The following is a 12,422-nucleotide window of genomic DNA, read 5'->3' as shown; positions in this document are numbered from 1 at the left end:
GTCATCCATCATGTGTAACACCTTTCCTCTATTCAGTGTTGCCATTCCGTGGGTGGACAAAACCTTTGAAATGATTCTGTAGAGCCGTGGCCTTGGAGCTAGAACAGCTCATCAATGAGTCATGAAATTTGGCTGATTGCAAAGTTTGAACAGTAATCTTGTGTGATGTGATTACATGGGCCACAGGACAGCAGACGACGCAGGGAAGTAGAGGATGCAGGTCCCAGTCTAGAGCACCATTACCCCCAGGTGGAGGGGTGGAGGTCCCAGTCTAGAGCACCATTACCCCAGGTGGAGGGGGTCCCAGTCTACAGTACCATTACCCCCAGGTGGAGGGGTGGAGGCCCCAGTCTGCAGTACCATTACCCCCAGGTGGAGGGTGTGGAGGCCCAGTCTATAGCACCATTACTGCGGCCATTTCTCGGCCATCCTCACACTCTGATGTACCTACGACACTAATCTAGGGAGCACCTCCGCCCAAACAAGGCATTTGATTGGTTTGACATGTTGCAAGGCGTCACTGATTTACATCGATTTTTTAGCTGATTTTGTGCCATGAACTACACCAGGCTTGCCTTGTTCTCGACGAGGCTATGTAGACCCTAACCCCAGATGGAGGGGTAGGTAAAGACTGGGGGTCCTCTGATCTTCAGCTACCTCAGTGGCCAGTTTGTCTCTGTCTCCCACCGTCATTGTTAATCTCTCCCCCTGGAGTGGGCACTTCCATGCTGGCTCTGTGAGGACCAACATGACCTTTTCTATGTCTCTGTGACACAGGCCATTTCACTCAATATGAAATATAGGCAACATATTAACATGAAGTCAGTGTTGTGTGATAAAAAAGACTATTAACTGTGCATTGTCACCATGCTTGAAATCATTGTGTACCATTATGCAATATAGATGAAAACCCCATAACACAGTATGTTGTAGTTGAAATACTTTCGTATAAAATCATTTATGAGACAGGATTTATGTATGTCAGATACATACTGTAGGTGTGTGCTCTGATCAAGTGCTGTAGGCCTACTGGGGTGATAGCCTTCCATTTTACTCTTTCAGCCTCACTGGTATTCTCCAGCATTTTAAAAGCCTTGGTTTTTATTAAGGACAGCCCTTTGTGAACAGAGGGAGGCAAGAGTGCAATGAAAACAGGAAACATACACGCAAAACACATACATACATACACAATGCAGGTAGCCTAGTGGTTAGAGGTTTAGGTTATTTGTTAGAGCGTTGGGCTCTAACTATTGAATCCCCGAGCTGAGAAGGTAAAAATCTGTCGTTCTGCCCCTGAACAAGGTGGGTTAACTACCTTGTTCAGGGGCAGAACGACAGATTTTTCTGCTCCCCGGTAGGCCATCATTGTAAATAAGAATTTGTTCTTAACAGACTTGCCTAGTTCAATAAAGTTCAAATGTAAAACCAACACACACACACACACACCTGTAGTATCTAAGAAACCATTTTGAATAGACATAAAGCAGTTGTCCAAGACAAAGGCCTTCTTTGCCACTGGATTTCAGAGTAACCAATAAGCCTGTTATCTCTAACTGAAAGAATAACATAGAGAAAATAGGCAGCTCAGACAGATAGAGAAGTAACTTAAATTCAGATTTTTGCTTCTATGTCTTTCAAAATAATATAATTGATGTTTCTTTGCATTTTAGCTCATGAATTAACTAATTTCCTAGCCATTTCACGTACTGTAGTGTCAACTGTCACTACTCCAGCTGCCTGTCTGACTTCTGCTAAAGTTTAGTTTTGGTAAATAACACACCAGATGGCCTAGTTACCTACTTTTATTCGAAGCAGCTGCCACGTCTCTCTTTTAATCAAATAACAAGTGACATGAAGACCACCACCAAGACCATCACTTATGAGCCCAAGGATAAACAGGCTGAGATAAATAAATCCACACACACGCATAACTCTGTTCCAGCCATAACTATGAGTTTATCCTCCCCAATTAAGGTGCCACACACACGTCCACATACACACATACATGCATGCAAGCACACACACCACCACGCAGACACACAAACACATGCACAGACACACACATGCATGCAAATACAGAAATGTGTGGTGCCCACACACACACACACATACACACAGACATCAAAAACACATGGCTTCTAAAACATGGTTTGCTTTGGCACCACCGCTTTAGTACAGTGTATGTCTCTAACCATATGACCTGCTCCTAGGGCATTGTGAAGGTCAACTATGAGTTGTGATTCCCTGGGGCTGCATGGGCTGTATGTGGGTTTACGTTGACACTGCTTTCAATATGAGACTGGAGGGTAATACAATGATATGTCAATGTCCTCATGGATTTGTGTACCGTATGACCTCTCTGTCTGCCTACCTGTCTGTCTGCATCTCTGTCTGTCTGCCTGCCTGCCTGCCTGTCATAATGGCAGAGCTTGTAGAGTCATGTGCATTTAGATTTGTTAAATAGACTGCATAATGCTTGTATACCACCGTGGATTGCATTTGGTTCATTGTCCTGGAGCACATGCATAAGGTTTACATTTGCATACAATCTACAAACAACAACAAACAGCACGCAGAAATACCATTATAATTGGATTGTAACATTTCTGGGAATGCTGACATGCTCATTTCATGATATTTTAGTAGATTGAAATAACAGGGAGAAGAAATGTCTGTCCCCCCACTCTTCTCCTATTCCTAAATGGTGAAATGAAGGTACAGAGGACTGCGAGTGGCTCCACACCACTGGCACCATTACTGGTAATAATTTAAACAGTAAGCGACAACTCAAGGGTTCTCTCACCAGCTTGGTATTCGGAGGATTGTCACAAACCACTCCTGGAGTGACTCGTTCCACTGAAGCAGGAAATTAACACGAGCAGAGTAGACACCGGCATATATAGAGAGGCAGGCAGGCAGGCAGGCAGGCAGGCAGGCAGGCAGGCAGGCAGGCAGGCAGGCAGGCAGGCAGGCAGGCAGGCAGGCAGGCAGGCAGGCAGGCAGGCAGGCAGGCAGGCAGGCAGGCAGGCAGGCAGGCAGGCAGGCAGGCAGGCAGGCAGGCAGGCAGGCAGGCAGGCAGGCAGGCAGGCAGGCAGGCAGGCAGGCAGGCAGGCAGGCAGGCAGGCAGGCAGGCAGGCAGGCAGGCAGGCAGGCAGGCAGGCAGGCAGGCAGGCAGGCAGGCAGGCAGGCAGGCAGGCAGGCAGGCAGGCAGGCAGGCAGGCAGGCAGGCAGGCAGGCAGGCAGGCAGGCAGGCAGGCAGGCAGGCAGGCAGGCAGGCAGGCAGGCAGGCAGGCAGGCAGGCAGGCAGGCACCGTGGGCTACACTTATCTACAGGAACGTCAAAACTAAATAGAAGGATTTGGAACAAAGAGTCATGAATATACCAATGTATTATGTTGCTACTGACAGGATAGATAATTTACATTTTATCAACTGATTTTGGGAATTGAATGACTGTGTGTGAATGATCAAACAGAACATACACTACATGAACAAAAGTGGGCACCTGCTCATCGAACATCTCATTCCAAAATCATGGGCATTAATATGGACTTGGTCGCCCTTTGCTGCTATAACAGCCTCCACTCTTCTGGGAAGGCTTTCCACTAGATGTTGGAACATTGCTGTGGGGACTTGCTTCCATTCAGCCACAAGAGCATTAGTGAGGTCGGGCACTGATGTTGGGCGATTAGGCCACGCGTTCCAATTCATCCCAAAGGTGTATTATGGGGTTGAGGTCAATGCTCTGTTCAAGCCAGTCAAGTTCTTGTTCACCAATCCCGACTAACCATTTTTGTATGGACTTCGCTTTATGCATGGAGGCAATGTCATGCTGAAACAGGAAAGGGCCTTGCCCAAACTGTTGCCACTAAGTTGGAAGCACAGAATCCTCTGTACAATGTCATTGTGTGCTGTAGCGTTAATATTTCCTTTCAATGGAACTAAGGGGCCTAGCCCGAACAATGGAAAACGACCATTACTTCGCCAAACTTTACAGTTGGCACTATGCATTGGGGCAGGTAGCGTTCTCCTCAAATCCGCCAAACCCAGATTAATCCGTCGGACTGCCAGATGGTGAAGCATGATTCTTCACTCCAGAGAACGTGTTTCCACTGCTCCAGAGTTCAATGTTTAGCTAGCTTTATACCAATTCAGCCGACACTTGGCATTACGCATGGTGATGCTTTGGTGATGCATTGCTTGCTGTTTGGGGTTTTAGGTTGGGTTTCTGTGCAGCACTTTGAGATGTCAGCTGATGTACGAAGGGCTACATAAATACATTTGATTTGATTTGATTTTAGGCTTGTGTGTGGTTGCTCGGCTATGGAAACCCCTTTGATAGAGCACCCGACGAACAGTTATTGTGCTGACGTTGCTTCTAGTGTCAGTTTGGAACTTAGCTAACACCTAGTTAGTGTTGCAACTGAGGACAGACAATTTTTACACGCTTCAGCACTCGGCGGTCCCGTTCTGTGAGCTTGTGTGGCACACCACTTCGCGGCTGAGCCATTGTTGCTCCTAGTCAATTCCACTTCACAATAACAGCACTTATAGTTGACCGGCACAGCTCTAGCAGGGTACAAATTTGATAAACTGATTTGTTGGAAAGGTATGACATTGCGACCTAGCATCTTTTATATTGGCTAGGTCACAGTTGTAAATGATAACTTGTTCTCAACTGGCCTACCTGGTTAAATAAAAATTGACAATGCAACGTTGATAGTCACTGAGCTCTTCAGTAAGGCCATTCTACAGCCAATGTTTGTCTATGGAGATTGCATGGCGGTGGGCTCGATTTTATACACCTGTCAGCAATGGGTGTGCCTGAAATAGCCGAATCCACAAATTTGAAGGGATGTCCACAAACTTTTATATAGATAGTGTATATTACTCAAAAGGGGTAAACCAAAATGAAATAAGAAGTTCTAGAAACTCATACATGTAAAGTGACGGTTGCCTGCAAATGCCTCAGTCTTGATGAGCGGGCATGGCCTGATTCCATGGAAACAGTTTGGCATAGAAATTAAGGCAACAATTAAGAACCATTTCATCATCCTCTGGAGATTGAGGTAGGATTTGAAGAGAGAGGGAGCCTGCAGAGAGGGGCATTAAATCGCTCTTTTCAATGTTTAATTGACTCAGCATGGAGGAAAGGGATGAGGGGAAAGGATGGAAGGGGAAAAGAGGGGAGAGGATGGTTGAAGGCAGGCAGTGTGTGTGGGTTAAATTGCATGGGCAGAACAGAGGAGGAAGTGACAGGGGATTACTCTCTCTCTTTTTTCTCTCTGTCTCTCTCTTCCCCCCACTGAGTAGTGCTGCTCTGCTGTGAGCTGGATTACAGGCAACATTCGCACTGAGCTAAAGACCATAGCTGCCGCTTTCAAGGAGCGGGACTCTAACCCGGAAGCTTATAAGAATTCCCGCTATGCCCTCCGACAAACCACCGAACAGGTGTGAACAAGTGTCAATACAGGACTTTGATCAAATTGGCTCTGACACTCGTCAGATGTGGCAGGGCTTGGAAACCATTACAGACTACAAAGGGAAGCACAGCCGAGAGCTGCCCTGTGACACTAGACTACGAGACGGGCTAAACTACTTCTATGCTAGCTTCGAGGCAAATAACACTGAAACACGCATGAGAGCACCAGCTGTTCCGGAAGACTGTGTGATCACGCTCTCCGCATCCAATGTGAGTGAGACCTTTAAACAGGTCAACATTCACAAGGCCGCAGGGCCAGACGGATTACTAGGACGTATACTGCGAACATACTCCGACCAACTGGGAAGTGTCTTCACTGACATTTTCAACCTCTCCCTGTCCGAGTCTGTAATACTAACAAGTGTTAAGCAGACCACCATAGTCCCTGTGCCCAAGAACACTAAGGTAACCTGCCTAAATGACAACCGACCGGTAGCACTTACGTATGTAGCCATGAAGTGCTTTGAAAGGTTGGTCATGGCTCACATCAACACCATTGTCCCAGAAACCCTAGACCCACTCCAATTTGCATACCGCCCCAACATATCCACAGATGATGCAATCGCTATGTAAGACTGCTATTCATTGACTACAGCTCAGCTCACCATAGTGCCCTCAAAGCTCATCACTGAGCCAAGGACCCTGGTACTAAACACCTCACTCTACAACTGGATCCTGGACTTCCTGACGGGCCACCACCAGCTGGTAAGGGTAGGTAACAACACATCCGCCACACTGATCCTCAACATGGGGGCCCTTCAGGGGTGCATGCTCAGTCCCCTCCTGTACTCCCTGTTCACTCATGACACCAACTTTGATTTGATTTGATTTGATTTGAGAGCTGCAGCACTGGGGTAGACCTTCCTGCTGGAGCACCAGGGAGATAGATGGTGAGGAACACATACTGATGGAGGACTGAACACTTCAATCATGGCCCATTGACTTATTTTGTTAACTGTCGCATGAGGCTATTGATTTTAATATCTGACCAAATTGCATTCCAAACCCTGGCACTAGACTAGATGTGATCACCGAGAACTGAAAATCAAGCAGTATTCATCACATTAAAGATCTCTACTGTCCACGTGCTCTGTGTTAGTGGGTTTCCCCTTTGAATTTGACTGTAAGTTGTTGAAGAGGTCTCTCCTCTCTATAAATGCAACCATGTGGTTCCAGTGTGGTTTGAGGCCCATGGAAGCCAGGCAACAATTCCAGTCTCTCAGGACTGCTCTAAAGACTCCCTTACAAGTAATGCCCCTCTCCCTGGGTAGCAGCATCTGAGGCTCTCCACACTAGGGCATAATGAAGATGAATAGACTCTGTTAATTTGCTGATGTTGACAGGAACAGCGTGTCTCGACTCAGCTGTGATCCATCATCAAAGCCTGCACATACTCTGATGGCCACGGGTGTGTGTTTTTCTGTATATGTGTGTGCATGCTGCTTATGCATTTTGTACCCTTAAAGGCCCAGTGCAATCAAAAACCTGATTTCCCTGTGTTTTATACACTCAGTGGGCAGTTTTTTAGGTACACCCATCTAGTACCGGGTCAGTCCCCCTTTGCCTCCATAACAGCCTGAAGTATTTGGGGCAATGACACTTTGCTCAATTGTTATCAAGGGACCTAATGTGTGCCAGGACAACATTCCCTAATGCCAGTACACCACCGCCACCTGCCTGTACCATTGACACCAGTCAGGAGGGGGCCATGGAATGCTTACCCAAATCCTGATATGCCATCAAAATGATACAACAGGAACCAAGATTTGTCCTATTTTTTCTTTTAAATGTTCCACTCCTCTATTGTCCAGTGTTAGTGATCGTGTGCCCACTGGAGTGGAACCTGGTGTGGTCGTCTGCTGCAATAGCTGATCTGTGACAAAGCCCAATGAGTTTCGCCTTCCGAAGATGCCATTCTGTACAACACTGTTGTACTGCGCCTTTATTTGCCTGTTTGTGACCCGCCTGTTGGCTTGCACGAATCTTTCTCCTTCAACTTCTCATCAACGAGCTGTTTTCACCCACAGGACTGCCGCTGACTGGATATTTTTTTTGTTTGCCACACCATTCTCAGTGAACCCCAAACACTGTTGTGCGTGAAGAATCCAGAATGCCGGCCATTTCTGAGATACTGGAACCAATGCGCCTGCCTCCAACGATCATACCAGTCTCAAGTCGCTTAGGCCACTTGTTTTTGCCCATTCTAACGTTCAATCAGTAACTGAATGAATGCATCACTGCCTGTTTACCTGCTTTATATACGCCCACGTGACTCACTGTCTGTAGGAGTGAACCATTTTCGTGAATGGGGTGGTGTATCTAATAAACTGGCCACTTAGTGTATATATTTCCGAACTATGAGATTGGAATAAAACTGTTAAATTGTGAAAATTATGATAATGCCCTTTTAGAGTACGAGCTGTTTGAAAAGGCTGCCTTAAAGTTCTGTTGATTTTGGTGGGATGGAATCACTGGGCAGTAGATTAGTTAATAGACCAACAAGAGTGTTCCAAACCTCTCTGCAAATAACAGGTCGTTTTCAGTTTTACCCTCCCCACACAGACCACTCCCAGATAGTCCGAGCAAAATTCCTGCTTGAGAAATTGCTCTTTGCTAAGGAGCTATTTTTGTTTCTTTTTGACCATTTTCATTTAAAACAATCACAGTAAGTTACTTAATTATTACCCCGAAATTATTTGATATTGAGATTTAAAAAAATCCCTGCTCCATTGGACCTTTAAACTGAGTTACTTCAATATCTTGATAATGATGCAATATAGAATTTAAGTGGGGCCCACCAGATGAGTCTGTAAAAAACTGGCATAAGGCCTCTCCACTTTACTGTTACTGTAACTTAAAGCAGTAAATCTGAGTCATCCATTCCCACAGACAAGAGAATTGCGCAGGGGAAATATAGATGATTACCTAATTCATGGAAAGAGCAATCAGGATAGAAGTGCTTGAGTATGACTCAATCAGCAGGTCCTACTGTGGGACCACAGGGAATTACATAGAGTGGGCTAGAAGCAGAGGAGGCTACAGTGTGGTCTTTCTGGGTTAATTGTGTCGACCCTTTATGGTACTGAATTAGCACTGTGGTGACTGGGGCGGTTGATGTTAATGTAGGTAGCTAGCCTTTACAGACAGCCCTGTACAGCTGCCGGGACACTGGTTTCATTCCACTCTGATGGAGAGAGGAGAGAGAAGCTCCAGCTAATAACAGCAACCTGTCCCATCTCTCATGGAATGCAATTGTGTAGTTCAATCAGTGATTGGACTTCCAGCAGCTCAGCATCTCTCCTGCTCTGCTCTCGCTGATTATGCAGAGATGTACTTACAGTTAAACAGTACGAACACATTAGAATCTTTCTGGAGGAATCTGTGTGTGGGTGGCTGATGGACAGGTTCTTTCTCTCCATCACAATCTTGCGCTCTGAGGAGGACAAAGAGAATAATTTTGGCTGCCGCTCGTAGCTGTAGTTTTGACTGCTATCCACCCCCACCCCCCCCCCACTACACATACACACAGAGCCACACCTGTGCTAGGCTCCAGAGCGTCTCTTTCCCTTTGACAGACACAGCTGCTCTGTTAATTAACCACAAGGGTTCATGAGTGAGGTTAATTAAGCAGCGTGTCATCACATTCCCATAAAGAATAGGCTTTTGGGTGGCTCTCCCTCTTCCTCTTCTTCTTCCATTTTCCATCTTCACTTCAACCTTGTATTATGATGTATTGACTGGTGAAATGTTAGAGAGGTAAGTTATTAACCTAACAAGTGAACAAAGATTGAACCACAAAAAAAAATCCAAGTGGACACTGTCATTTGAAGACATTTTAATAATAAATAATGTGGTAAAAATGACAATATTTTTTTTAATCCCCGTTTATAACATACTCAGTAATGACATAACATGGCTGACATCATGAACATAGTTGCAATTCTTTGAAACATGGCAAACTCCAAACAAATGTCAGGTGTCCTCAGCGAACAATGTTTTACACATTTTGTAGATGTACCAAAAGCTTGGCCTAGATGTAGCCATACAGAACCTAAACCCAACATGCTGTCCCATTGCCAAGCAACATGACTTTCAAGTCCCAGTCTTTTGTCACCAGTTGTCCTCTTTCTGTAATAGAGTCCTTCTTTAGGGTACGTATTAATGTCACTTTCCCCTGCCCTCTGTCTTGCTGGGAAACAATGGTGGAGGTGTCACTGCGTACTGGTTGCTCATGGAGAAAACGCTATCCATCATCAGGCATGGGGAAATCCATTTTCCAGGATGTATCCATCAACGTTCCCTACTAATGGGGCATTCTCACCCTTCCCTATTGCTACAATGTATCCGTCAGCTTGTCTACTGTCTCTCTCACTTCCTCATAAGTGCAATTTTAGACATGAGAGTATAGTCCGATTAACACAGTAGTTTGTGTCATAATAAAGTTTGAGTCCAAATGAACACTGTGGTTTGAATGAAACCTAAACTAGACAGGAGAGTTAAGTTCCCATCCCAACCCCTAACAGAAACAGAATATTAAGACACATAACACTGGTTCAATCGTGTATATAGACAACGATTAACAAGATCATTTGTATCATTGTTCCTCTTGTATGACGGAAGGTCATAGATAACAATAGTTTAAAATAAAGTTAAGTGATTGTGCTTTTGAAACCAAAGTAGAACAAATAATGCACATCGACAAGACCAACATCAATAACAAAACAATAACAGTGCATTACAAAAATACATTAAAAACAAATGTAAAATTCCCATTGTAGCAATTTTTGTGGCAGTAAAATTAACAAACAATTTACAAGATGGATAGTGATGTCCAAATATTAATTACAGGGGCAACAGACATGTACCACATCAGGTGGTCCAAGACAAGGTATCTGTATACACTGACAACAGCCATCTAATGTGCATGTACTGTCATCGAGGCTGTGACTACTTTCATCGAGGCGAATGGAAGCCAGTTCTCTAGCAACAAGTCAAGTAAACAATGATCTAATGGTGCTTCATACCAGTGAGTTAACAGACTCAAATGCGAATGCACCTTTTTTTCTCACTTTCTTTTTTTCCTGGAAGATGGACATCTAATGAGAAATTGTAATAAGAAAAACAAATATTCAATATTGTTCCGTTTGTTGTGTATGATATGAAAAGTAATTTACATAATAGTCACTGAATTGTGATGTCAGATCCCCTTTCCTTTTCTTCTCCCATGATCCTCAGCTCTCCAGAAGCTGTAGACTCAAGACACAAGTTTATAATATAACCCCTTGAATAATGGCCATAAAAATAAGATCATAGACATACTAGATTTTCAACTCATGGAAACTAGTAAATGGACACTTTTATGAGTATCTTGTTCTCACCTCTAGCTCTTCTTCCTGGGTCTGGAAGCCTGTGATGCTGGGCAGTGTGTCTGTGGGGTTCCTGCGGGCCCCATCTCTCCTCCGTCCCCCTGAGCCCCGGGAGGACATGGTGCTGGAGGAGCTCTGAGCCTGGCTCTGGCCCTGCACCGAGGGGAAGGAGGGCCTGCTGTACGGGGGGATGTCCTCAGAACCTGAGACAGAGAGAGATGGTGGTTGGTTAAACACATTCTACTTAGTTTGAGCTGGATAAACTCCATTGTGATGAATCATCTAGTTTTCAAGGGGATTTATTTTGACATGTAGGAACCACATACAAGCATAATGTTATAAAGCTCATATATGTACTTTGTTCCAACACACAAACCACATTGGAAGTTCACTACATTGCAGTAAGTACCTGGTGGCTGACGGGCTTTGCTGCTCCCCTTGCCTCCCTGTGGAGTCCTGTTCTTGTCCTGGCCCTCCCGTCTCTCTACAGAGCCCTCTCTGGTCTTCTGGCCTCCTGCACTCCCTCTCCGGCCCCGACCCTCCCCAGAGCCAATCCTCGGGAGCGTAGCACCTCTCACCTCATAGCCACACCGCGACATGTGACTAGGGGACTTCAAGGGCATGCATGAGTCTGAGGAGAGAAGAACACAGACATGGAAATTGGAACTTTATTCACCAAGGCCATTCACCAAGTACTGTATAGCTAGAGAAGTCAATGTGAGAGCTGTTTCATGCAGTGACCCATATCTCAGACCCAGTCCCTTACCGTCTGTGAAGTCGTTCCTCTTCAGGAGACCTTGGTGGCCAACCTGGGCCTGGTGCTGCTTGTGCCTCTTGGGCGGTCTCTTCTGCATCACTGCAGAGCTCATGTTGCTGTCTGTGGACAGTGGGCTGCTGGGACGCTGGTGCCTTCGCCCTGAGGGAACAGACAAACAGTCAGTCCATGAAAGTTTTATCTAAGAAGGCATATCTATGCATTTTATTTCTGATATTTTCCCCTGATCCAGTTTCCTGCCCCTCTCTCCTCCTCACCTGCTGGTCCTGTGTCCTCCGGGAACCTGGCCATGCGTAGGCCTGCTGTGTAGTCTCCAGTGTTGGCCACAGCCTGGGCGAAGTCTGCGTCTGTGAAGAAGGATCCGTCTGAGGAGCTGACGGCGCTGGAGCGTCCTGATGAGCCGTTGTCCTCCTCGGAGGCCGAGCCCCAGCCGTTAATCATGGAGCCCGTCACGGAACTCTCCAGATCCCCCGTGCTGGAGGCCGGCGTCTGCTCCAGCCCCCGGAGGTGCAGCCTGCGTGGGGAACGGGGGTGCTGGTTGTGGCGCAGTTGCTGATGGGGCTGGTGGTTATTTTGGTGCTGGTGGTAGTGACTCTGGGCCATGTCTGCATCCATCTCATCCCCTGCCTCTTCTTCATCCTCCTCCCCCTCTTCCTCCTGGCCGTCAGTATCCAGTTCCAGGGGGCTGGAGATGTAGCCGTAGGTGTGTGGGGGGGAGAGGGGGAGCGGGGAAGGAGGGGGGCTGCCCACGTGTTGTCTAAGAAGGGAAAAAGGGAAAGGATCAAAGAATTGATTAACA

General features: G+C 46.1%; 1 protein-coding gene across 1 annotated transcript in view; it reads right to left on the bottom strand.

Moving 5' to 3' along the window:
* Positions 1–10,625: 10,625 nt before the first annotated feature.
* Positions 10,626–12,422, bottom strand: part of LOC123998993 (roundabout homolog 1-like) — a 172,793-nt gene continuing 170,996 nt past the window's right edge. Inside the window, 5 exon segments of the mRNA XM_046304297.1 lie at positions 10,626–10,728; positions 10,861–11,051; positions 11,258–11,479; positions 11,615–11,764; positions 11,881–12,380. Of these exon segments, the coding sequence (XP_046160253.1) occupies positions 10,714–10,728; positions 10,861–11,051; positions 11,258–11,479; positions 11,615–11,764; positions 11,881–12,380 (1,078 nt within the window). The 3' untranslated portion in view covers positions 10,626–10,713.

The sequence above is a fragment of the Oncorhynchus gorbuscha genome, linkage group LG16, assembly GCF_021184085.1.
Source record: "Oncorhynchus gorbuscha isolate QuinsamMale2020 ecotype Even-year linkage group LG16, OgorEven_v1.0, whole genome shotgun sequence".
Lineage (NCBI taxonomy): Eukaryota > Metazoa > Chordata > Actinopteri > Salmoniformes > Salmonidae > Oncorhynchus > Oncorhynchus gorbuscha.
The sequence above is the reverse complement of the archived record's forward strand: the minus strand, read 5'-3'. Positions and strand labels throughout refer to the sequence as shown.